General features: G+C 53.1%; 2 protein-coding genes across 2 annotated transcripts; one reads left to right on the forward strand and one right to left on the reverse strand.

The window, feature by feature from the left end:
- Positions 1-77: 77 nt before the first annotated feature.
- On the reverse strand, positions 78-23544 carry OTOP2 (otopetrin 2). The gene is made up of 8 exons (XM_079323839.1): positions 23349-23544; positions 5352-5554; positions 4320-4747; positions 3752-3888; positions 3090-3148; positions 2320-2453; positions 1017-1882; positions 78-499 (listed from the first exon to the last, which is right to left on the reverse strand). Exons 3-8 carry the CDS (start codon positions 4714-4716, stop codon positions 329-331), a joined length of 1764 nt encoding a protein of 587 aa, XP_079179965.1. The 5' UTR covers positions 4717-4747; positions 5352-5554; positions 23349-23544; the 3' UTR covers positions 78-328.
- Positions 8252-16966, forward strand: USH1G (USH1 protein network component sans; the record flags this gene model as incomplete). Its single annotated transcript, XM_079323807.1, has 2 exons — positions 8252-8458; positions 15721-16966. Exons 1-2 carry the CDS (start codon positions 8295-8297, stop codon positions 16964-16966), a joined length of 1410 nt encoding a protein of 469 aa, XP_079179933.1. The 5' UTR covers positions 8252-8294.
- Positions 23545-25134: the final 1590 nt, after the last annotated feature.

Here is a 25134-nt window from a genome sequence, read left to right on the forward strand (position 1 = left end):
GTGAGTCTCTGCATGAACCAAGGGTAATCGCCACGATACCCCTAGATATCTTCCTTTTTTTTTTTTTTTTTTTTTTTAAATCTGTTCTCTTTTAAGCTTTAAGAACTTCAAACACACACAGGCACATCCATACACAAGTAGCAAAAATAAAATCTGGACTATGTTTGGATGATCTTCACTGACAGTTCATAAATGTCCCAGCACTGCAGGGGGACACGATTCAGGCAGTGCTGGACACCCCTGGGAACATCTGAGCAGCTTCCCAGCCCTGGGGCAGGAAGGAGTGGATTGCTTGAGGAGGATCTCATCTTCCTAGCAAGGGGACTCCTTAGGACATGATGTAGACCTCCAGCAGGCTGGCCACAGCGTGCATGCGGTAGAAGATCCCAAAGGGCAGGCAAATGTCCACGATGGCCGGCCACATGGAATCGCCATAGAAGTTCAGCTCTGTGTCATTGTCAAACTGGGGCCGGGCACCGAAGGCTGGCATGATCCAGAGCTGTGGGAGGGAACAGGAGAGCAGTGAGGAAGGTGTGTGGTCCATCAGGGACCTGCAGCCACAGCTGCCCAGGAAAGCAGCAACCTCCGAGGCCATGGGTTTTGAGAAGAGATGTGCTGCCATTTCTCGAGAAAACCCAGACTTCACCCTAGATTTCTGTCACTTTACATACTTTCTTTGGGGTGTGAAGGGAATGTAATTTATTGGTTTTTATAAGCTATCCCACACACCCACTAATACACAATAACAATACTGAAACGGATTATTCTCTTGTACCCACCTCTTGTGTCTGATATTCTGGTGATAAGTAACAGATCTGTTGATGTAGCCTGAAATGTCCTAACTTCAGGATTTTTTTTTTTAGGGGACAAGGAAATCAGAATTCTACATTTATAAACATAACTAATGTACTTTCTGTGCAGCAGAAAAAGGACTGTTTTTCCACAGGCCACACCCTTTCCATGGTGCTCGTAGCCCTCTCCTTCCCCCACACACTCTTCTCCCTGCGTGTACTCACTATGATATTGCTGAGCAGCAGGAACATGGAGATCTCCCTCAAGAACTTCCTCCTCCAGTTCATCTTCTTGGGGGCAGTGATGGAGCTGGCCAGCTCCGAACTGTGCGTGGCCGCCGTGGTGCTGCCGGTGTCGGGCACCCGCAGGGACACGGCGCTGATGTTGACAAAGGTCAGCCCGTAGAGATCCTTCTGGTGGCCCTGGTGCTTGCAGTCCTCCTTGGGGGGCTGCCGGTGGAGCCCCTCGATGATGAAGACGTTCTGGAAGGTGTGCTGGGCGATCATCAGCAGGGCGTAGGTGAGGTTGAGCGCGCTGATGCTGTCCCTCGGCGTGCTGGCCACGATGGCCACAATGGAGTAGTAGGAAATGGCATATTGGCCCAGGGCTGCCCCCATCAGCAGGGCCACGTCCAGGGTCCTGGTGGGGTTCTTGTGCCGGTCCATGTCCCTCTTGTCGAACCGGTAGATGACGGAGCCGCCGATGCAGACAAGGGACATCAGGCTCAGACAAACTATGTTGAAGATGTAGTACATGGTGAGTGCTTGGCTCTTCTTGCTGGATTCAGTGCTGGAATTTACCTGCACCTCATACAGGATGAGCACTCCCAAACCACTCACGAGGAGGATGAGGCCCAACATGATGCCCACAAAGAAGGTCCTTCGGAAGAGCCTGAACTTCAGGCGCTGAATGTGGTGGGAGTGGTGGTCAATGAAGCGTCCAACGTTCTTCCACATCACATAGACCATGGCAGAGGCAAAGAGGCTGTACTCAATGTTGAAGGGGTACAGCCAAAAGTAGCCATTTTTGAAGATCTGGCAGATTTGGCTGTTGCAGTTGCATTCTTCAACTGAGCTGCTTCTCATTCCCACTGAAACAAGACAAAATCAGACAGGTCCCCTGGTATTAGCACTAGGAGCCAACACTTCTCCCTGAAGAACTGTTTGGGGTCAGTGAAAATCAAGACAAAGAACAAAAGAATATGTGATCACTTTGAAAACAAGGACACTTCACCCTCAGCTTTCTTGTGCCCAAGAAGTTAACTGTCAGATTAAACCTTTCTTTTTCCTTCCCTTCTTCAATCCCATTCCATTTGTACAGAGTCTTCCACCTCTCTGACTCCTCTCTGACAGAGGTTAGGAAAGGAACCTCCAGGCTTGGCTTTTAACAAACCAGCCCTGACAAAGGTACCTCCAGCTCTGAACAGACCTTCTGAAAAGGGATAACAAAATCTGACTTGCTGGGAAACAATTTCTGCCTGATGGGATCTCTCTCTGAACCAGATGGCTTTGCAAAGAGGCAGATTACCTTTCAGGAGCCACCTGAAGATTTCCTCTGTCATGTTTTTCTTCAGCTTTGAATGTGCCTTGTGGACAGACTCGTCTGTCACTGCTGACATCCACACTGCCAGGTTTGTAGTCAGCGTTAGCATCAAGCCACACCTGCAGGAGGAGAAGGCTTGTGACATTAAAGCAGTGGCTCTAGGCCATGTTTCTCCCATCCATGGCTTAGGTGTGCTCAGAGGGACTGTGGCATCTGCCTGAAGTGGTGCAAGGACTCCAGTGGCCCAGGTTAGAAATCTTGATCCTTTCTTTGCTGCCCTCACTCTCTTCCTATTTTTGTCCATGCTCATGAGAATTGTCAAGGCTTGATTCTCATTGTTGCTTTTGAAAGAGCTTCTCAATAGTGAATAAATTAATAGAATTGGTCTCCAGTAGATCCAGTCTTGCAAAAGTGGACAAGATCTTATTTTAGCCTGAGGCTTGCCCTCTGCATTTCTTCCCAGGGAAGAAAAAGTCAACTATGAATCATTATTTAATGATAATTATTTATTTAATACTATCTGCTTTGAGTAATGCTTGAATTCTTGAATTGAATCCCAACCCTGATAGATCCACAGGTCATTAACCACAGCTACTTGAGCTGGGAACCAAGTTTAGCTGGAGATTGAGCAGGTTTAGTTTTGGACAACATTAATGGATTATCTCCTGGTTACATCTTAGCTTTGTGAGAGAGTCCAGAGTGCTTGTGGGGAGCCAGTGCTGGGCCAGTGAGATTCAAGGAGCAGCAGTGCTCACCTGGTAACATTCAGGTGCACGTGGATGCAGTCTTTGGCAGAGACCCACAGGAAATATGTCTGCAGGGGAAAGAAAAGAAGTTGTTATTTCCAGCAAAACAAGAAAGCAAAGCACATCCCTCTGGAGGAGAGATCTCCCTGCAGAGCAGAGAGCAAGCTGGAGCCCCTTTTGCTTGGATCCATCTGGGCTCAGCCTAGCTCATATCACTGGCCCTCTGCTGGATGTTCTTTCTTTGCTCCCACTGCCATTGCTCTGCCCACGGCCACTCCATGTTCTGCCTAAATCGTCCCTCTCTGGTCTCTTCCCTCCCTGGCATTGTCTCAGAGCAGGGACTGTGTGTGCAAGGCAGCCTCTGCCTTGACTGTCCTTCTCCTCCTCTGTTCTCCATGGGAAAGGAAGCTTGGCTGGCTGGGGGCTGCTCAGAGTTTGTGACAAAAATGTCACGGGATGGTAACGAGCTTAAATCACTGCCTTAGAGTGAGGTGAGTTGCCATAGATGGGAGCTGTCCTGGCTGGAGGGAGAAGATGTGGCTGGGTGGGGGCTGAGTTAAGCCCCTGCATTTGCTGTGGGGGCAGTTGAAATAAATCCAGGAGAGCAGAGCTCCTGGCACTGGTGTCTGTGTCTCTTTACGGCTCCCCGACACAGAGCACAACCATCTCACCTGGACAATCACAAATATTGCCTGCACAATGGGGTAGATGATTTTGATTGCAGACAGGCAGCTGTAGAAGCTTGAGTAGTATCCTATTTTGAACACATCCATGACAAGGCTGAAAATGGCAAATAGGATCAGGCCTCCTGTTGGGGAACAAAAATATCTGTGGTTGGACAGATGTGTGCACACATGGGCTAATGCAGATGGATGAGAGGAAGAAGAGGAAATGTCATGGAGAGGCTTTGCTTCTACTGCTGTTTTTCCTCTCCCAGCACCCAAATTATCTTGGCAGCAACAAAATCATACAATAATTTTGGCTGGAAGTGATTTTCAATCAGCCAGGTACGCTGGGGCTAACAGCTCTTGCAAAAGCAGCGGGGCAGATCCAAAGGATGGATTCAGGGACAGCAGGCAGTGAACCCAGCACAGGGACCAGGAGCTGACCTGCAGCAGGGCACGGTGCCACGTCCCAGCCCATCAGCAGGACGAGGCTGTGCCCAGATCTTTGCTGCTTCTCTTGCAATACCCGACGCTGCCGTGGACTGACCCCCTGCTCCCTCCAGCCCAGCCCTACCTCTCAGCCAGATGGGCCCGGCGTGCGAGTCCTTGCCCAGGATGGCACCCGGGCAGCGCGAGGTGCCGGCCAGGTAGAAGATGATCCAGATGATGACGAGCAGCATCATGACAGTCAGCAGGAAGAAGACGTCGTAGTCGTGCACGGCGATCTTCTCGAACGCCCCGCTGCTGACCAGGGTGCAGGCCAGCAGGGCCAGGTGCACGGCCAGCAGGATGGAGAACATGCGGCCACCCTTCTTCCACACCTCCTTGGAGGCAGGAGTGCAGGGGGGCTGGTGGCTGAAAGGTGCAATCTGGCTGGAAGCCAGGCTGGCTTTGTCATCCTTGTGCCCGCAGCCCATGCTGCAGTGGGGGTGTCCGAGCTCGCTGTCCTTCTGCCCGGGCTCCTCGGTCATGGTGCAGCCAAGGCTCTGCTGAGGGTCAGTGCTGCTGGGAGGAGAGCCCCATGAGTGAGAGCAGCATTTGGGACAGCCCAGGACTGGGCCAGAACGTGATGAGGAGGACAGGATAAATCACAGGAACAGGGAAGGCTGGGACAGGCAGTGCAAGAGGAGGGATGAGCTCATTTTCTAACTTTCTTTTCCTGGTTCCCTGAAGGCTTTTTTGATTTAAGATGCTCTTGCTCAGGGAGATCCCAGGTCAGTTTAATGAAGCACGTCTAATTGGTCACACAACATTTATATGTTTATTGACGTAAGATCTGGAAAAGCACCAAAAGCACTCACAGGATCAAATATCCTGTGGCAAACAGCCAGTGTGGTTTAAATTCTAAATGTCAAACACTAAACATTCCGAGAAATTGTTGTACTTCCTTGCTGAGGACCTGGCCACTGAAAGGTAAGAAACCCCTGGGAATCTTTGGACCATCACATCCCAATTTGCATCAGTTCCTGCAGGAAGGGTATGAACTACCTGAGCTGTCACTGCCTCTAAAGCCCTTTGCCTGTGCCAAGTTTGGCATTTCATTGATTGTCAGTGAAAAGGCTGAAACACAGCGAATTAACCATCCAAACAAAGCCATTCCACCAACCTGTTTTGCTGCCTGGGATCCAAATCTCTGCTCCTGCCAGGCTGAGAAGTTTCCCTGTTGCTGCAGCTTGGTCAGTTGAAGAATTTACACCCGTTGGGACTTCTCTGTAATTTATACCATGTCTGGAGCTGACAGCAGGGCTTCATGGGCTTCTCAGAGAAACTCATGTGATCCATTTTGTGCAATAGCTGATTTTGGGGAAGCTGGTAACAGATGAGAAGATAAGGGTTATTTACCTAGCAAGAGCATGAGTTGACAACACTGCTAAGCCTGGCATGGACTGCTCGGCCACAGGGTCATGGTCACCACTGAGCAAGGCCACCCCACCAAGTCCATCTCCCCACATGCATGAGGTCTCTTCCCTTGAGAGGTGATGGTTGAGGTGATGAACTTATCTTTGGTGATGATCTGGTGCTTGGCTTTCTGCTTACTGGAGCACAATAAACATTGTGCCCCACCCTGTGCTATTCAAACCAGTCTAGTCCATGCCTCGAAGGTTCTTGAGAAAAAGGAAGAAATTTGCATTTATACCTGTTCAGTGCCACAGGTAACTCAATCCTTTCCCACCCATGGTGTCATCAACGAGGAAGGTTGAGCACTAAAAAAGGGCAGGATTTAGGGACCGGAGTTTGTTCTCCTTTGCTGACGCACTCCCTTTGCTTTTTCAGGGTGGGATCACCTTTTTCTGGACCTCAGGTCCTTAACTCCTTCCAAGGAGTAACCGTGTCACAAACCACAGGGCAGATATGATTTAAATGTTTGTCTGGTAAGGGGACGGTTTCTGCTCAAGGTCCCTTTTATCCAGCTGTGATTTGTGGGGGAGCTACAGGAGTCCCACGGCAGTTCCGGGTGGATGGTGACAAGTTCTAGCCCTTGAAATGCCTCTTTTGGAGATAACTCTGCTGCTTTCCCCCTTCAGGACAAGCACAGAGCTGGGGCCATTTGCTGTGTGTTTTCTCAGTCCCATTCCTGCCCACTTGTGTCCTTCTTGCTGCACTGCAGGTACAGCACCAAACTGGTGTGGGATGGGGTTAGGAGAGCTCAGGATCTTCTCTCCAGCCCAGGGAGAGCCCTGTGTGTCCCTCCTGTGCTGCCACCAGCTGCACCAGCTCTGCCCTGCCTGGCCTCTGCTGAGCCACAGCCATTCCTTCTGGGGTGAGTGCTTGAGCTTTCCTCACTCTGCAGCCTTTCCCAGGGGAAGCCCAGGCCTCCCAGAAGTAAATCCGAGCTGATAAAGATGTTTTGTAGAGGCCAGAGGTTCAGAGGCCCCTCGGGCTAAACGTGCTGGTTTACCCTGCCTGTTTTGTCCTTACCAGCCAGCAACAGAGGAAAGAGTGTTTACTGCCTCGGGCAATGCTCCCAGTCGCCCCTGGCAGCCAAGAAATTTAATTAATAACAATACAAGAATCATTAAGTAACGTCAGTAATGAATTGCAGACATTACTGTGCTGCTTTTCACCTGCAGTGGCTACTACATCCCATCAGGATTGCCCAGGGAGGCTGAGCAGGTGCAAAGGAACCTGTTGAGGTGAGCAAACCCCGCAGGGAGCAGCCCTTGGCTCTGATGCAGCCAGGACACTGACGCTGTGTCAGTCACCCAGGGATTAATCACTGCAGCTTGCGTGGGTGCACCTGGCACTGCTTTGGGGCCACCCTCCTATCTTGGGACTTTTTTTTTTTTCCCCTTACAAAAATAAGCTGTGTTTCTCACTGTTTTGGTTCCTCTCTGCTCATTGCTTTCCAAGCCCCCCTGATGCTGTCTTACATAATTTTTCCACTCTCCTCCCATTTCTCATCCATCTGATGGCTCTGTTTTCACCCTTTCCAAACCCTGTGCCTGTCCCAGACCGTGGTCGCACACACAGAGTCCAGCCCTGGAGATCTCCATTCCCAGTTAGCACATTACAGGTAAAACGAAGGAGAAAGTAGCAGGAAATCCCTCCCTCCTCCATGTCGGCATGTGCCAGGGGATACAATCCATCGATTCACCCTTGGGTGTAATGTACTGGGGCAGCTTCGTGCTTCGGCCAACATCCAGGTTTGGCTCCAGCTTTCCGACAGCAGAGGGTGCCCGGGAACCGGGAATGCCGTGCTGGAGACACCGCCTGGGGCTGTCCAGATCCCCAGGGTCCCACCCCGCCGGGAATTCTGTCAGCACAAAAGACACCAGAACACTGCAGCCCCTGCACACCAGTGCAGTACGAGTTACACACAGGGTTAGGGGCTTTAGTCTCAGAGAGGGGAAAGAGGTGAGGAAAGGAATGTTTACAGCCCTTGTGAGTTTCTTTGCTTTATCACATTCCCTGTTCTGCAGTTTGTTGTGCAGTTCCGTGGAAAGCAGAATTCTGTGGGTATAGGCAGAATGGGGGCGATAGGGATGGTGACTGTCTAGTGACATTAGGGAGAGATAAAATAAGCATATAAATAAAGTTTTCTATATTTTTTAGTGAGGAAAAGCTGAGCTGTGACCACCCCTGGTATCAGTTTGAAATCAGTCCCCAAACTGCTCGCAGCCAACTCTGCACAGAGTGGATTCTCCCTCCAGGTCCCAGCTCTGACAGGGCTGAGCCGAGGCCGTGGGGCAGGGGCTGCACTGACCCACTGCTCCTCCTCGGCTGCTCTTTGCTTGGGATGGGGTGGCTCTGGAACAACCCAGCAACCCTCCTGACAGCCAGCTCTGCTTTGGGAACTGTTAAAATTGCTGCCGTGTGCCCCCGCGCTGAGCCCAACAGAGCGACGCTGCTTAATTGGAGCTTTTAACGCGGCGGGGCCGGAGGATGCTTAGGACCCAGGGGATGCGCTGTGGAGCCCGGCTGGCTGTGCTGGGAGCCGCTCCTGCCTCCAGCCAGCGCTTCTCAGGTGTCCTGTCGGCGGAGCTGTGCTCGGCGAGCGGGGCCCCGCCGCGCTGGGCACCCATGTGCTGGCCCGGGCACCGAGCGCACCATGAATGACCAGTACCACCGAGCCGCCCGCGACGGCTACCTGGACCTGCTGAAAGAGGCCACCAAGAAGGACCTGAACTCGCCGGATGAGGATGGCATGACCCCGACCCTATGGGCCGCCTACCACGGCAACCTGGACGCCCTGCGCCTGATCGTCAGCAGAGGGTGAGTGCTGGCCGCGGTGCTGCTGTGCGGGCAGAGCAGCTGGGACCCCCTTCTCCCCCCTTCCCTGCTCCGGGGCAGTGTGCCCCACAAAATCATGGCTTCTGCCCGTTTTTTGTCCGTAAGACCCCTGCTCCTGTCCTCCCTGCTCTTGCTTTTCTTCACTTGTGGTGCTTTGAATATAATCCAACACTCCTGGTAAGTGCTCTGTGGTTTCCCAGCTCCTCTGACCCTCTAAGTGCTCCTGCCCCCATGGAGCACTTGGTCCTGTCCCCATCCTGCTTGCAGCACCCTGGGTAGGGATGAGTTCCCCTTTCCAAGTGCTTTGTGGTCTTTTACAGGTCCTGTAAAGATAAACACATTGTGTTGCTGACATGAAAAAAAGTCCTTTTAAGTGAGGAGGCAAATAACTGCTCCCTCTGTCCCAAGAATGCTCACAGAGGGACATGTGCAGTGCCAGCTGGCAGAGGGTGGCACTTGCTGTTTTACCCAAAGCAAGGTCTCAGTATGTGACCCCTGGGAGTTTGTTGTACACTTGGAGCCTCAGAAATTCAGGTTTTCCAAGAGCAGACTTCTTTAAGCCCAGTCTCCTCCACAGGGCCTGCTCCATACTGGTCTGTCTCTCTGTACCTCTGTACCTCTGGGCTGCCAAATATTAAGAGTTTCTGGCACCTTAAAGGTGGATGTGGTGGAGAGGTGGGAGTGGGACTTGTCAGACTGGAGGGATTTACACCTTGTTGGGGGAACCATACAAGGACTGTGCTAAAGCACAACCTGCCATTCCTAATTCCCTCTGGGGCAGTCTGTGACTCTCCAGTTCTTGCCACCCCCCAAGGACACATCCCAGTGCTTCCTTCTGCTCCAGGAACTCTTCTGAGCACCTCATCCAAAGCCATCCAAGCTGGACTGGATTCTGCCTTGTGTTGAGAGATTGGTGGTTCTGATTGTGATTTCTGTCTTTCCAATATTGAGGAATGGTAGTGAGATCAGCAGCCTGGATGGACATCACACCTCCTTGGAAGGGCTTGGTGGGCCTGTCACCTTCCATGCAGGGATTTTTCGTCCACCCTGGGCTGTGTTAGCAGCTCTTGTACCTGACCAGACCTATCTCCACTGCACCTGGTCCTGGGCTCTTGCCATCTCCTGATACTCTGGTCTGCTTGTGCAAAAAATTCAGGCAGTTCCTCAGCTGTGCTCACAGGCAGAGCTCCTCCATCCATTGTTGTCCTTTCATTGTAAATAATTTCCTTTCAGATCCTGAACTGAAGGCTGTGTACAGAGTGGCTTTGAGAAGTCCTTGAGCATCTGATGCAATAGGAGTGTGTTCAGGAAAAGATTATTTCTGAGTCTGGAAGGGAGAGAGCAAGACAGTGTTCCCTCTGAGTGGAGCATCCTGAGTGGTCCTGGGCTGAGAGCCCTGTGATGCTTCCCTGGCTGGGGCTCTGTGACCCCCTGTGTGCCTCCCAGGAAAGACTGTGCCCAGCAAACCTGCCCAGAGCTCCTGTCAGGACAAGAATTGCCAGCCAGGGCCAGAGAGACGTGGGAGGAATGCCCAGGGCATAAGACCCTGAGGTTAAAAATGGTTCCAAAGACTCTTTATGGGCAAAAAGCCAGTCTGAAAGGCCCAAGCTGTGGATGAATGCCTCTCCAGAAAGGCAAAGCCTTTTGGACTAACTTTATGATCTCTTTATATCACTGTATGTCCTCATACTGCTCCTCTCCATCACAGGGCACCCTGCAGCACCACTGCCTGCCCTGCCAACCCCCACCCAAGCCAGCAGTTCCTGCCTCTCCACAAAGCCTAGGGGCTGCTTTTATAAACTCACATTGGATTAAAAGGTCCTTGTATCCTCAAATCGTGTTTGAGTGCAGCTTGGCTGCTGTTTAATTAACAACCTAATATACATTTGTTCCTGACAAGGAAAATAGCCTGGCAAAAGCCCAGTGCCCTTTACATGATGGATGGTGGAGCAAGGTGTGTGGCTGTGGGACTGCAGGCTGTGTTTGCATTTGTGCATTCATCTCCATGTGTCAGATCTTTGCCCAGGGCCACAGAGAGACCAGCAAAGTGCTTGGCATGGAGGCAGGCACACCCCTGCTCCTTGGAGCTGACTTTGGGTCTGTGAGAGGCAGGAAAGCCCCAGCCTGGGCACGAGGGTGCCAGAGAGGTGGAATTGTGCAAGACCCAGCAGAGCCTGAGGGCAGACCCTGTCATTTTCTGCCAGTGCCCAGGATGATGTGCCACAGTACTTAAATCTTGTTTAGAGATGAAACTTAAGGCTGTGCTATAAATGGTACTATTACACCTACACTATAACCATTGTGAGGCAAGAGAGAGGATCCCTGACTACCCCAAAATGCCAGGGAATTGCCTCTGGCCTCTGCTGCCAAAATATTCCTCCTTTGGTTGAGAGAGCCCTGCACTGTGAGACAGGGGAGTGTGGGACCATGGCATGGAGCAGGGGCTGGGGCAGTGGAGGCTTTGGGGCTGGGCTGGCTGCGTGCAGGGATGGGGTGGGAGGCATCTCCAGGGTCTGAGGGGGCTCTGCTGAGCCTCCATCTGGCTGTCAAAGCACAGAGGGTGATGGGGGAGTCCTGGGGCAGCAAGAAAACTCAGAATCTCCTTTACAGTGCTGGGCAGTGGCACCAGTGCCCAAACAAGCCAGGACATTGAGTGCTAGGGGCAGGCTGCTGAAAAATGCCCTGGTGAGGGTGGCCCTGAGAAAGCAGGGCTGTGGGAAGGGGCTCCTGGGGCCAAAATCATGGCTCTAATGGCCATGTCAGGCTGATAGACACATCTAGGCTCTGCCATCAGTGAAGGAGCCTCATCCACGTGTTCAGCAGATTGTGGTGTAGAGCTGAAACAAGGAGAAATCCTTTGGTAGATCCTTGAAGGAAGTTTGTTGCCCCAACCCACATGGAAAGGGTAAGGAAGGAGGCTCTGTGCCTCTGTGCCCCCTTTGCAATGGACAGAGAGAGGGTTTGGGATGGAGGGATCAGAAGTGGCTCATCCCTCTTGTTTGCTACACAAAAAGCCTTTTTCTTCCTGCTGGCTGGGCTCCAGTGAGGAAAACAAACTCAATTAACATGATGGCTGGGAAGAGGCTGGCGAGCTGGCATTTAGCACTGCAGCTTTTCAGACACTAATTCCTCAGTGGGGCTCGTTAGGCACTGCTGTGGCAGTGGTGGGCACCAGTCCAGCTCCAGTTATAGGCAGGTCTGGGGGCCTTGCCTGGGATCAGCCAGAACTGCCTTGGAGTGGAGAGCAGAAGTGAGAATGTGTCTGCAGGTTTGTTACTCAGCAGAGCTGGTCCTCATTCTCCCTTCCTACACAAACAGGGGGCACAGATACTTTGGATGTCAGTGGCAGAGAGGACAAGTGGCTCAGCCGTGGTTTGGGGTGACAGCAGCTCCTGACATCAGCCAGGCTGCTCCAGGGCATCACACCAGCCCAGCTGGGGCAGGGCTGCAGGGGAGGTTGCAGCACAGGCATGTGAAGGTGATGTGCCTCCTCTGCAGGGCTGGAGGCCACGTGGGAGCCAGGACAGCCTGGCTGTGCTGGTGGGGACCTTCCCTGGGTGATGACCTGCCTGGAAGGTGAAGGAGCAGGGTGGGGCACTGATGCAGCTTCCTGGCTTCAGGCACCTGAGCTGGCAGGAGGGTGAGCCCTGGGCAGGTGAGGTGCTGAACCAGGAGACGTGGCCCCAGGCACTGCCCCAGCCCCACAGACACCTGGCACAGCAACTGCCAGCCTCTGCTGGGACAAGGGCAGAGAGCCCTGGCATGGCCTCTACAGCATCTCTCATGGATTTTTGGGGATTTGAACCTGGAGACAGCTGAATCCTTGGGCTACCACCACCTGGGGAAAACTCACTATACAGGACCCAAAGCTCTGCTATGAGCCCAAAACCTCATCTTTTCTGCTCTTTTCTAGGACTGACTATGCTGAAAGTAGTGAGGATTGCTCCTCAAGCAATAAATTATTTTTTTTCACTCTTCCTCTATCCAAAACCATTTTATCCTCAACCAGTTGGCTCCTGGTCTGAGGGCCTGATTCCCCACACACACCCATGAGCCAAGGGTGAGCCAACCCTTTGCTATCAGAGGAACTCCATACATGCAGCCAGGGAAGAGCATATGTAAGTGCCACTGGATTCCCCAGCTAATTGGGATCCCACGGGAGAAGCAGAGGGGAAAAACCAGCAGGAAGGGAGTGAGCATGCATGTCATGGTGCAAACACAGTGACTCAAGAGATGCACATGTCCACCTAAGGGGTCCAATTAACAGTGTTTTAATAATGATTATTACAGGAGTTGACTAAGTGCTCAAAAACGCTTTGAAGCTGAGAAGTGCTGCAGTTTACACCTGTTATTAAAATACGTTCCCACTTAGTGGACCCTGCAGTCAGCATCTCCTCATGTGCAGCACCCCGGAGGTGAAGTTTTGCTCAGACACCTGCCAGAGGGAGGGCCTCATGTTTATTATCTGAGTTGAATCAAACATCTCTACTTTGCAAGTCACCGTTCTTTCCTTCTGATGCATTTTTAGTGCCTGCGGCAGACGTTTGTAGGGCACGGGGCCTGAGATATCTAATTTTGCTTTAATACTCATTTCTAGACAGTGGAAATGACCAGGGAAAGCTGGTGTTGATGTTCTTTCCCCTCACTTTCTGAAGAAAGCAGATCTACACATATGAAACCCCCAAGAGCTCCCTGGCTTTGCCCTCTGTCCCCTGAACCAGGCAGATCTGAGAATAGGCTCCAAAAGGTTGATGGATTGGGCATCCACACACTTGGTTTAGGGACCAGGACTGTTTCCATTGCTCACTCACTGTGCACATCATGAGTCCACACCACTGGGACCCTCGGGGTGTCCTGGCTCACCTGCCCACACCTGCCAGGCACACAAGCACCCTTTCAGAGCACACAAACCAAACCAGCACCTCTTCACACACTGGAGTCTCTCCACCAGCACCAGCAGCTCCATGTGGAACAGGTTCACTGGCTCTTTAAATCCAGCTCTATCAATAATTTACTCCTCTCTTGCAATTCATCAAATATTTATCCTCCCCATGCATTTCCCAGCCTGGACATGTCACTACGAGGGTAGAGGCAAGGGCTGGGGAGTTACTGCTCCTGGAAACTCAGCATTGTCAGAGCACTATCAGATCCCTTCTCTCCTTTTCTTGGCTTCATGGCTCCTCAAGCCTGTGATCTCCTGCCTTCTCCCTCCTCATCACCCATCTCTGAAACATTTTTCTCCTACTATGAGAGATGTCAAAGGCTCTCGCTTAAAAGTCCTGAAGGGCCTGTGGGGTTTTTTTTGCCTTAAGGAGTTTCAAACCTTTTATTAAATTGCTGAATTTGCCAATGAGCTCAAGGTTGTACTTGCTATGCTTCCGTAAATTTAGTGAAAACATGTTTATGATGGAGTTACTGTTCATGGTCCCACAGAAAAAGCTGAGTGCACCTCACAGCAGCTTTCAGGGACTGAAGTTAGGAAGTTCATGCTCTGGGTGCGGATAATTTCCAACTTAACCTCTGGACAGGCTTTATAGCTTCTTTAAAGCCTGAGGACTGCAAACTTGGCATTACACTGACTGGGCAGTTCCTCTGTGTCTCTGCTGCCCCTTGGACGGTGTTCCAAGCAGGCAGTGGGTCCCTGTGTGGGGATGAATGTGCTGAATGAGGCTGTTTCTGGGGTTTGTGCATTTGCACAATGAAAGTGCAAAGCAGCAAAGAAGTCTCTCTGCTCCTATGATCTCCTCTCTTTCCCTGGAGGAGTTTTTGGACTCTTTAAGTCAGACAAGCCATATCTCAGAGCACATGGGATTTGGGAGAGGGTGCTGGGCTCTGCTGTCCCAGCTCTTGCCAACACAGACCCTTAAGCAGCAAGGAGTTAAGTAACCCTTGCTGAAGGTCTCAAGTGTTCATTTAAGGAGTTGGACCTGATGGTCCTTGATGGGTCACTTTCTCTCTATATTTTATTATTTGCTTTTTGTACTCCTGGTGTCACCATGGATTGGAGCTGAGGTCTGTGTGGAGGAGGAACAGTGCTGGGTTCCTCTGGAGCTCACTGAAAGGGTGGTGTGGGAACAAGCAGGAGCTGTGCTGAGCCAGAGCTCTGCCAGAGCCCTGCTGCCCACGAGGAGCTGCTCCTGAGGGTGGTGGAGCTGCCCAGCCTTAATAAAAGCTTTGCCATACCCATGTGCACGGAGGGAGAGTGCCCTGTTGACAGATACTGCTGCTGGCTGCATATCATTAGCACACAGCTCGGGAGAGGGCTGGTGCCAGCAGGGGTGTGAACTCTCTCGTTTCAACCTGATCACAAATACAGAGGAATGTCAGCAGGACAGACTCCCCTTGGATCCCAGGTTTGTGTTTGTCCTGGCACAGGAGGCAGGAGATGAGGACAAGTTGTTTTGTCTGCCAGCAGCTTGCTGGGGCAGGGGCTGGCATGGTGCAAATGGAGATGCTACTGGCAGTGTCCAGCTCTTGAGGAGTGCAGAAACCTAATCTCCACTTTCTCTGAAACTGGATTCTCAGCATGTGCTAATACCAATGTGCTTGCAGCTGTGCTATCAAGACAAGTGTGGTACAGCAAAATCCCCCACAAAACCCCAATGCTGAGGCCAATGACAGCAAAATCACTCTTATTCTCTCCTGCCAACATTCCCCTTTGTGCTGCAATTTCCCCAGGTGCCAAGGAATGGGTGGGTGGGAAGGTACAGCAGTTGGGGGGTTTCAGAACCATTGCTGAGGATGGATGTTTCATGGTGGGATTCCAAGGTGTCCAACGCAGGGTGTGGCATACAGAGAAACATTTTGGCGTGTCCCATCACAGAGTCTGAATGAAGCCAAGATCTGAAGACAGAATCTGACTAGAATTGGGATATTTGAGATTTGAAATTTTATAACAAGCTTAAGGTCTGAACTGGAATCAGACCTGTATCAGTTCTGGACTCTCCAGAACCTGCTTGCCTTTCTCCAGAAGTTGGTTTGATGTGGGAACACGTTTTTCCTGAGACCTAAATTCAAGTCACATTGTCACAGACTTGCATATGGGGCACGTGACTCCATGTCACTAGTACACCCCTCCAGAAGATGCTTTTAAAATTAAGTTGTAGGAACCACAGATACATATCTTGATATTTCAAGGAGTCAACATTTCATAGTGCTGATTTGCTTCTGCACAGCTGGGAATATCTCAGTGGAGTCTGTCATCAATCCCTGCATGCTAACCAGTTGTTTTTCTTGCTGCCTAGGGGCGACCCAGACAAATGTGACATCTGGGGGAACACCCCCCTCCACCTGGCAGCAGCCAACGGCCACCTGAATTGCCTCTCCTTCCTCATCTCCTTTGGGGCCAACATCTGGTGCCTGGACAATGACTACCACACCCCGCTGGACATGGCAGCCATGAAGGGGCACATGGAGTGCGTGCGGTACCTGGACTCCATCGCTGCCAAGCAGAGCAGCCTCAACCCCAAGCTGGTGAGCAAACTGAAGGACAAGGCCTTTCGGGACGCGGAGCGCAGGATTAAGGACTGCGTGAAGCTGCAGAAGAAGCACCATGAAAGGATGGAGAAACGGTACAGGAAGGAGATGTCAGATAATTCGGACACCATGAGCTTTTCCAGCTATTCAAGCAGCACCTTAAGCAAGAAGTTCCAGCACATGTCTATGGTGACTTCCCTGCCATACTCACAAGCCACCATCCACGGCACAGCCAAGGGAAAGACCAAAATACAGAAGAAATTAGAGAAGAAGAAGCAGGTGGACGGGACATTCAAGATCTACGAGGATGGGAGGAAAAGCGTGCGGTCCCTGTCGGGCCTGCAGCTGGGCAGTGACGTCATGTTCGTGAAGCAGGGCACCTACGCCAGCCCCAAGGAGTGGACCCGCCGCAATATCCGAGACATGTTCCTCACGGACGAAGACACCGTCTCCCGTGCCATAAGCGACCCGGGTTTGCACATGGACTCGGCCCACTCCGAGGTCAGCACCGACTCGGGACACGAGTCGCTGTTCAACCGGCCCGGGCTGGGCACCATGGTGTTCCGGCGCAACTACGTCAGCAGCGGGCTCTTCGGGATGGGCCGGGAGGACGGGGCCGCGCCGGGGGAGGACGGCGCCGACGGCGTGGGCGTCCGGCTGCGCAGCCGCCTGCAGCGCTCGCCAAGTCTCAACGACAGCATTGGCAGTGCCAACAGCCTGCAGGAGAGGAACGAGGAGGAGCTGCCCTGGGACGAGCTGGAGCTGGGCTTAGACGACGATGATGAACCGGACACCAGCCCCTTGGAAACTTTTCTGGCTTCGCTGCACATGTTTGAGTTCATCTCCATCCTGAAGAAGGAAAAGATCGACTTGGAGGCCCTCATGCTGTGTTCAGACAATGACCTGAAGAGCATCAATATCCCGTTGGGCCCCAGGAAAAAGATTGTGGATGCCATCCAGAGGAGACGACAAACGCTGGAGAAGCCAGATGTCATTGTAGACACTGAACTGTAAGTAGGAGATGGGGTCTGAGAGGTTAAACCCTTCAGCAGGTGGAGATGTGGATAATGTAAGGTCTTGTTTTCAACCTGCTTTGGAAGAACAGGAGTCCAGGTAACCTCAGCACTTCTGTGTGTGGGCAAATTCCTGCTCGTGTGGAAAGGATGAGAGTTTGGAGGGGTGGCAATAGCGTTAGTTCATTACCCAACAACCTTAATGTAACTGGGCAGGACGTGAAGCCCTGGTTTTGTTTCATAACCCATTTGAATGCAGACTGCTTTGTGGTCTGATGCTACTCAGTCCATGGAACAGATTTCCAACCAGGCTCAGGCTTGTCTTGACTCTTCACCTTTCTGAAGACATTAGGAAATCAACCGCAATTCCCGGTGGTAGCAGAATGATGGCAGTGCCCGGTGATATTGGGAATCCTTCCACAAATGCTTCAGATCTTACTCAGGCCTCTGGAGATTGCATATCTGGGTTGCAGTTGTTGCTGTTTTATGATGTTTCCAGGGTTTGGCTGGCAGGGTTAAAGGACTGTGTACCTGTCAGAGAGGTGAAGGGAAGGCCACATGCACTGACACCTCAATTAACTGTGTTGTTTGGGCTCCCCAGCCTTCAGATACCTGTGCTGCTTTTATAGCCTTTCAGTATAGCTTGTTCTTGGATCCTCAGGGTGCTGATAGACTTTTCTCTTTTCCTTTGCAGATAGCAGCATCATTTTTTATTTTTATTTTTTTAAAAATGCTTGAGAAACAAACCCAGTTCTAAGTTGCCAGAAAACACAAGCCAGAGACTCCTTTTCTGGGGCAGCTGAAAGCTACAGCCATCCCCACCAGTCCCACAGGACTGCTCCCTCGCTCTGCTCCCTGTCTTGTGATGCTCTCCAGGCAGTTCCTGGCACGGAGGGACAACAGCTGAGATTGGACCAGGCAGCTCCAACCTGCCAACCTTCAAGGGACCGTGATCTTCCATTCACAGGAGAAAGGAGGGAGCTGCACAGATGGCTGGGACGCTGCTGTCACAGGCTGTGAGCCCACACCAAGCCATGAATGGAAGGAGATAACGTGATATTTTCAAAAGGACCCAAAATAAATAATTACAATCCATTCTTCCCTGAGCAAGTGGTTGTTTTGGGGTTTGGGCTTGAGGAGCAGAGGGTTTGGGAATTCTGCTCTGTCTCCTGGTTGTCATTTGGTAAGAAGCATCATCTTGTCTGGTGCCATGTGTTTGGAAGGGAGTTCTGATGGCTGTGGTCCCAGTTTGAGATGTGCCAGCCCTGACTTTGGCCAGCAGGTGCCCAACAAGTCTGTGAGTCCAGCCTGTGCTGTCTTGAGGGCAAAATCCAGAATGAAGATGATGCTTTGAACATGTTGTAGTTGTCTTCCAGTGGTCAAAATGGTTGTTTCACAGATGCAATGTCCCATCTCTCCAGGGCACTGAGCTGTGTCTGCAGTTTGTGTGCAAATGACTTTGTGTCTCAAATCCAGCAATTTCCCAGGACTGAGCACAGCACTAGGCTGCAGCTCAGAGCCTCTTCTGAGCATCCCTGATGCATCAGTGCTCAGAGCACAGCTCTGATCTGCAGTGTCAGGTATTTCCACACTGACCAGTGCACTCCCAGCTCCACTGTACCATTTTACATGTGATCTATGAATGGCTCCTGGGTTGCAGGAGTTGCTGGGGTGCAGAAGCAGGATGGGCAGTGACATATCTTATTGAGGGAGAGTCAGCAGCCTGTGCCATGGGGTGTTGGCAAAGTGCCTGTTCAGGTTGTGATGCAGACTGCCACAGATCAGAAAAATGCTGCAGACATTACTGGCATTGCTTACCCCCTTTATCTCAGGCATGAAAATGATAAGGAATTATCTGTGAGTGCTCATCCCAGGCCAGGCTGGGATTTGGACCACAATTAGTGCCTTTGGAGCTGCAGAGGCTGTGGTTATGCTGGTTGGAAGATGGGGATTTGTTTGGTGTGAAGCAGCTGTGCTGCTCCCTGCCTGTGCTTGCCCTGGGTGTGTGGGTGTAGGGGAGGAAAATTACTCTTTGCAGGTTAGAAATACTCAGGTATTTCTCTGCCCTGCTGCTCCCTGAGTGGCTGAATCCCCACCAGGAGAGTGGGGGGGTCCCAGTCTCGTGCCACTGCACACAGAGATGCTCTGGCATCCCCTAAACACCATCACTGCACTGAGGGTCTGAGATCTTTCTGCACAAATGTAAACTGATTTAGTTTTTAAAAGCATTTTAAAAGACCTAACAGTGCATTTGTATTTGAGATTACAAGTTTTGTGTAACTCTTGGCTCAATGTACAGGCAAAAGGGTGAGGATCAGATGTGCTGAGTCAGTGAGTTCTCCAAGAAGGCTGCACTACCCCGGGCCCAGCTCTGTTTCCTTTGGTCCCTTTCCAAAGCCCGGGGCTGGTGTCCCAGGGACAGTGATGGCTTGGCTGATGTCACAGCTCCCTCTGCTGGGACCAGGTCTGGGACAGCAGGGTAGGACCCACAGCCCACTGGACCCACTGCTGTCAGCAGGACCTGCACCCAGGTGAGTTCCAGGTGAGTCTGTGATCACTGAATTCACCCTCTTCCTCATGCACATGGGAACCTCATCCAAGCCCTCTGCCCCTGGCAGAGCACCAGCTGCCCACCATGACCCAGTCCCCAGCCCCAATTTCCCCAGGATGGATTGTGCCTTTGGGGCTGTGCTGGGTGCAGGAGGGCAGTGATTTGCCATGGCTCACTCCAGTGCAATGGGGACCAATTTATCCCAGCAGATGACAAAGAGAAATGGATCTGTTGGCTTGGCACCCACTGGAGACTTTAGCAGGCCAGGCACTGGGATGTGGAGGGTATTTCAGAGCTCTGGGCACCTGGGGTGTGCACATTCCATAACTTTTGCTGTTTCGTTTAGGAGGACCCAAGAAATTGCTGATGTTGAGCTGATGCTGACAGAGATCCTTTCTCCCAACTTGTCTTTCCTTCAAAGAGCTAGTGAAAGGTTTGGTGACTTGACAGTACCCAGGTGCCATGGGATGTGTCCATGCATAGATAACACCAAGCCCAGAAATGCCACTTGGGATCATCAAGCCCTGAGATCAATGTGGTCACCTCCATGATGCAGGGAGAGACCAAAACTGAGCTGTGGCATTAATGCAGTAAGAGAGATGGGCTTTGTGGGATGAGGAGGGTGGTCTGTGGACACGGGGGGCTATCACTGGCAGTTAAAGCCCCAGAACAAACACCTGCATTTGGATCTTATGTGTGTTCCTTGTCTTGAGGTTTGGTCCATGGCTTCCACCTGGGTTTGTCCCACAAAGTGTAGGGCTGCAGCCCTTGCAAGACACAGCATCCAAAGCCCTGGCCAAAGAGATGCTTCCTGCATCCCAAGCCCCCTGTCCAGCTGGGTTGCTGCATCCCACAGAGCTCATGATGGAGCACGAGATGGGAAGGTGGCTGTCCCCAGGTTGTCAGAGCTCAGCTTGCCCTGTGCTGCTCTGCCCATCACGGTGCTCATTACCCTCCACACCGAGAACAACAAGCTCCTTTCGGGAGGGCGCTTGTGAAAGCAGGGTGGAGGCCAGGGCTGGCACACCCTGGAGAACACCCTTAAATACCCTCCCAAACAGAAACCCAGGCAGGCAGCAGGTTTCCCCGACCCACTGCTGCCAAGGAGCAAACACTGTCCCCTGTCCCTGCCTGTGGCACCAGAGCAGTCAGACACAGGGCAGGTCCTGCATGTCCCCACCAGGGAACCAGTGATCCTGGAGATGGCTGTGCTGTAACACCCCGAGCCACAAACCCCAAACTGCCCTGTGCCTGCGTTAAATGGGGCTTCCCAGCAAAACCAGTCCCCTGGGTTTAGCTTGGACACATTTCCTTATCCCTGACCATGTAGGAGGTGGTGTGTAGGGAGTGGAGAAAGGCCATGGCATGGACACTCTATCCTTGAGCTGGACAGCCTCAGCTCCTCTGCTGAAGGAGCATTGCTCACAAAAGTGATGCTGATTCCCAGGTCCTGCCTTTATCCCAGGCAGCTGCTGCAAGAGGGGATGCATTGGCACTCATTAGCACTCAGGTGCTCCAGATCACAGTCTGGAGTGGGGAGACAGCAGGGGAGTTTTTTTGGGTGACTGAGTCCATGTGGTGGTTGCATTGGACATGTAGGTTTGCAGGCATCATTGCAGCATGTCTGCTCAGCTGCTGGGTACCACTGCTGGCCATGGGGATGTGGCTGCTTCCCCAGGCTTCTGGCAGCACCAGGTTATGGCTGCCTCCCTTGGACAGCACATGTGCTCAGCCTTGCCATGTGGGACTGAGAAAGGACACCAGTCACAGGACACCAGGTGGGACCACAGGACACCAGATAGGTCCTACAGGCAGAGAGGACCAAGGGGAGGCATTCTCCTTGGGCTGGAGCATCTTGTCATCAGCCTTGCCTGGTGCTCCTCTACCCCAGGCTCACTTGGATTTGGTGACAGCCACAGTGCCCACACCAGAGGGTGACTCTGGGGTCCAGGACCTGCCAGGCCAGCGTAGACCATTTCACCCCACTTGCTTAACTATTTCCTGCCCATCCCACCAGGGATTCACTTCCTGGCCCAGCAGCTGAGTAATGCATGGCTGCAGGAAGGTGCATGGCTAGGATGGAGGTGAGGGGCAAGGGGATTGTTGCAGAGCACCCCCAACATGCTCTGGCTTTGCCATGACTTGCATGGTGTCTCCTGCCAGCCCAGCACAGGGGTGGATGTGGCACAATGAGCAAACACTGCTCACTGAGCAGGCAGGCACAGCCCCAGCATTCCAGGGTGATGGACCAGCTCAGCAGGGACACAGGGGTCCAGGGGTGATGGGTCAGCTCAGCAGGGACACAGGGGTCCTGGCAGGTGGGAAACCCTCAATAACTGGGACAATACCAACAGTGGCTCCTCAGCAGTGCAGGTAGCTGTGACCATGCTGTGCCTGGGGCAAACACCTACACTGCAGGATTGATGCTCTGGATAGCCTATAAACCTGCCCTGGACACTTTGTGGGAGAAAGCTGGAGGGCAAAGGCACTGAGGGGCCATGGGACCCTTGGCTGGTGTGGGGCCAGGCCAATGACTGCCACTACATGTCCTGTGGCACTGGGGATCCCCACTCACAGAGCCTGAGCTCCAGGGTGGCTCTGAGGGCTGTGGTGATCCCAGCTTTCATCATTATCTCTCATTCTCATGGAGGGACAGAGACAACCTTCCTGCTGCTCCTGATCTCTAAGCTTTAACCTTTCAGACTGTACTTTACACCAACTGTATCTTCCTGTTGCAGGACACCAAGATGTAACACATCAGCACTCTACACAGCCAGCTGAGCCACCCAGCCCAGAATGTCCTGGTGGGACCAGGAGCAACCATTTCCAAAGGAGACACCTGAGAAGGCTGGGCCACTCAGCTCCTCATGGAACTGCACTAGCTGGAGCATCAAGAGCAGGGCTGCCAGGGTGGCATCCAGCCCAGAAACCACCCAAACCCAGACATAAGCAAGCATGGATGGATTTCCCATCTCCTCTCTGTTGAGGCTGCAGTCACTGCTCTTGGGCAGGCTCAGCACAGCACTGCTCTGGTCCAAGGACGGGCTCTGCCCTCGCAGGAGGCGCCAGCGACAGATCTGTCTGCCACAACATCCCTTTGTTCCCATCCATTATCTCTACCTCAGGAAACAGCAACACTGGGCAGGCAGGACCATGTCGAAGCAGAGCCTGGGACCCTCACCCATGCTTATCCCCCCAGGACACCGCCCTGGGCTCTCTGACTGTGTTTTGGAAATGCACCCATGGCTGGACTTCACACGTGCCCACCCCTGGAGTGCAGTGCCGTCAGCTGTGGTGACCACTGTAGAGGAATGCACAGGGATTCCAGAATGCCAAAAGGCCTGAACAGGACAGAAGACAGATTTTGGAAGCCAGCCTGGTGCTGCCTTTTCTGTCTGCGATGATAAAACCAGAGCCCAGCCCTCCTCCATAGTCACAAACAGCCCCTGAGCGTGGCACTGTGACCGGCTGACCCGGGATGGCCGCAGGTCACAGCACCGGATCCAGACGGGGATGCCACCCCAAACCCTTCCACATCCCACACCAGCACCCCTTATTTCAGCACCTCGACCCCACGAGTGTTTCGGAGCAGACTTCCCAGGACAGGGCGATCCCTTGGGGTCCCGAAGGCTGAGCAGCACGGCCGCCCCTCGGGGAGGGATGGGGAGCAGCACAGGGCATCCCCGGCGCCACCGGAGCAGCGAGCCCGGCTCCCGGCCCCGCGCAATAACCGAGCTAACGAGAGCCGCTGTCAACAAGTCCGCAGCTCCCCAGCCGGCTCAGGAAGGACGCCGGCTCCAGGGATCCGGGAGGAGAAACCTGTTTCACTGACCTTGCTCCATCACCGCCTTCCTGGCTGCGGCGGGGGCGTGCGGGGCTGCGGCGGGGGCTCGGGCCCCTCAGGGGCACGGCGAGGAGGAGGATGAGGATGAGGATGAGGAGCGGGGCTGCGGGCGCATCGCTGGCGGGACGCTCGGGAGCAGCAGGACGAGCCCCGGCTCCGTCGGTGCCGAACCTCGCTCCTCGCCCGCCTCGCTCCACCCCTCACCGCTAATAAAGCCTCCGCCGGTCCCTCCTTTGCCACTGACTCACGAGCTGACCCAGCCCAATCCCCGAAGTGCCCCGCACTTCCATTTTCTGACCTACAAAGCCCGGCTCATCCCCGCCGCTCTGCTGCTCCTTTACATAAGGGCACCTTTATGGGGCATCCAAAGCAAACCCTGCGGCGCTGGGACACTCTCGAGGGCTGCCCGAGGGTGACGGTGGCTGCTCGATGGCAGGGTCACCGTGCCCAGGAGAGTGGACCCCGCTGTGGTTTCGTGGGTGCTGCACGACCCTCGAGGGCACTCACTGACAGCATCTCCCCAGGGGCTTTGCTCGCCTCTCAGGGGCTGGCAAGGGCAGCTGAGCAGCAGATGCTGCTCTTGGCATGGTGTCCTGCCTGCTTTAGTGCCAGGCAATGCCTTCACCCTGCTGCCCTGGTGCTTTGTCACCCCTCCAGGACCCTGAAACCTGAACAGTCAGACTTGGAAATCCCCAGAGATGGCTGGAGAGGTGGAGGCTTTATGGGCACCTGTCAGAGTGTGATGGGATGTGCTGGGCTCATCTCCACTGCCGGTCAGGGAGCAGCTCTGGCCACATCCTGCCCCTTCTCCTCTCCTCTCACCTGGGAAAAAGCAGGTGCTTTTTTTTTTTTTTTTTTCCCCAGTTGCTTTCACAACAATGACAAGTGCTGCTCTATGTGAAGCAGGACTGTGCTCCTAAAGGTCCTGAGGTGGAGGATGAGCCTCCTTGGGTCACAGTGGGGATCAGGTGACAGCACCTGCAAGCATCCTCACAAGAAAGCTGCAGGGTGGAGGACCCCCAGGGCACTCAGAAGATGCAAGGAGTGAGACCTGTGTGTCCCAGGACTGGATGCAGTGACAGGCAGTATCCCAGGATGGGCTGGGACAGGAGCTGGCTCAGCCTGACGTAAGAGGTTATACAATGCAGTGCAGGCAGGGTGCTGGGAGCAGCATCGGCATGTCTGTGAGCAGAGCCCTGCTCTGGCTCCAGATAACACCCACAGGAATAGGGACAGCCTTGCCCTGTTCTGGGCATCCCTCACAAAAACCCGGGGTGGCAGTGAGGGCTCCCTGACCCTCCCCAGCAGGCATTTTGGAGGTGCCAAGATAGGCTCCCTGGTGCCATGGAGCAGCATGGCTCCTCCCTGCTGGCACCAGGTGAGAGATCAGCCCCCGGTATTCGAGGCAGCTGAAGGTGTTGCTCACCTGGCCCGGGGCTGCTCCGCTCTGCCGGGCAGAGATGCCACGTGCTCAAACCTCCTTTCCCAAGGGAGGATCAGCCAGTGCCTCCTGGGTGGATTTCCATGCCAAAGAGGATGGGCAGGTCCCCAGCCCTCCCCAGGCATACCACAGACACCAGGGGCTGGAGGAGGTGACATGGAATGGGTGTCTTCTTCTCTGAAGGGTGCCACAAGCTCGCTTCCTCACCAGATGCCAAGGACTGTGCCAGCCCTGACAGCAGGATAAGGCTGTGATGGGACTCAAGGGCAAAAGAATTACCTTTTTACACTCTTTCTTCCCAGAATTATTATGTGTGTAAAGAAGAGGTGGGAG

The sequence above is a fragment of the Erithacus rubecula genome (assembly GCF_903797595.1).
Source record: "Erithacus rubecula genome assembly, chromosome: 20".
NCBI classification, from domain to species: Eukaryota; Metazoa; Chordata; class Aves; order Passeriformes; family Muscicapidae; genus Erithacus; species Erithacus rubecula.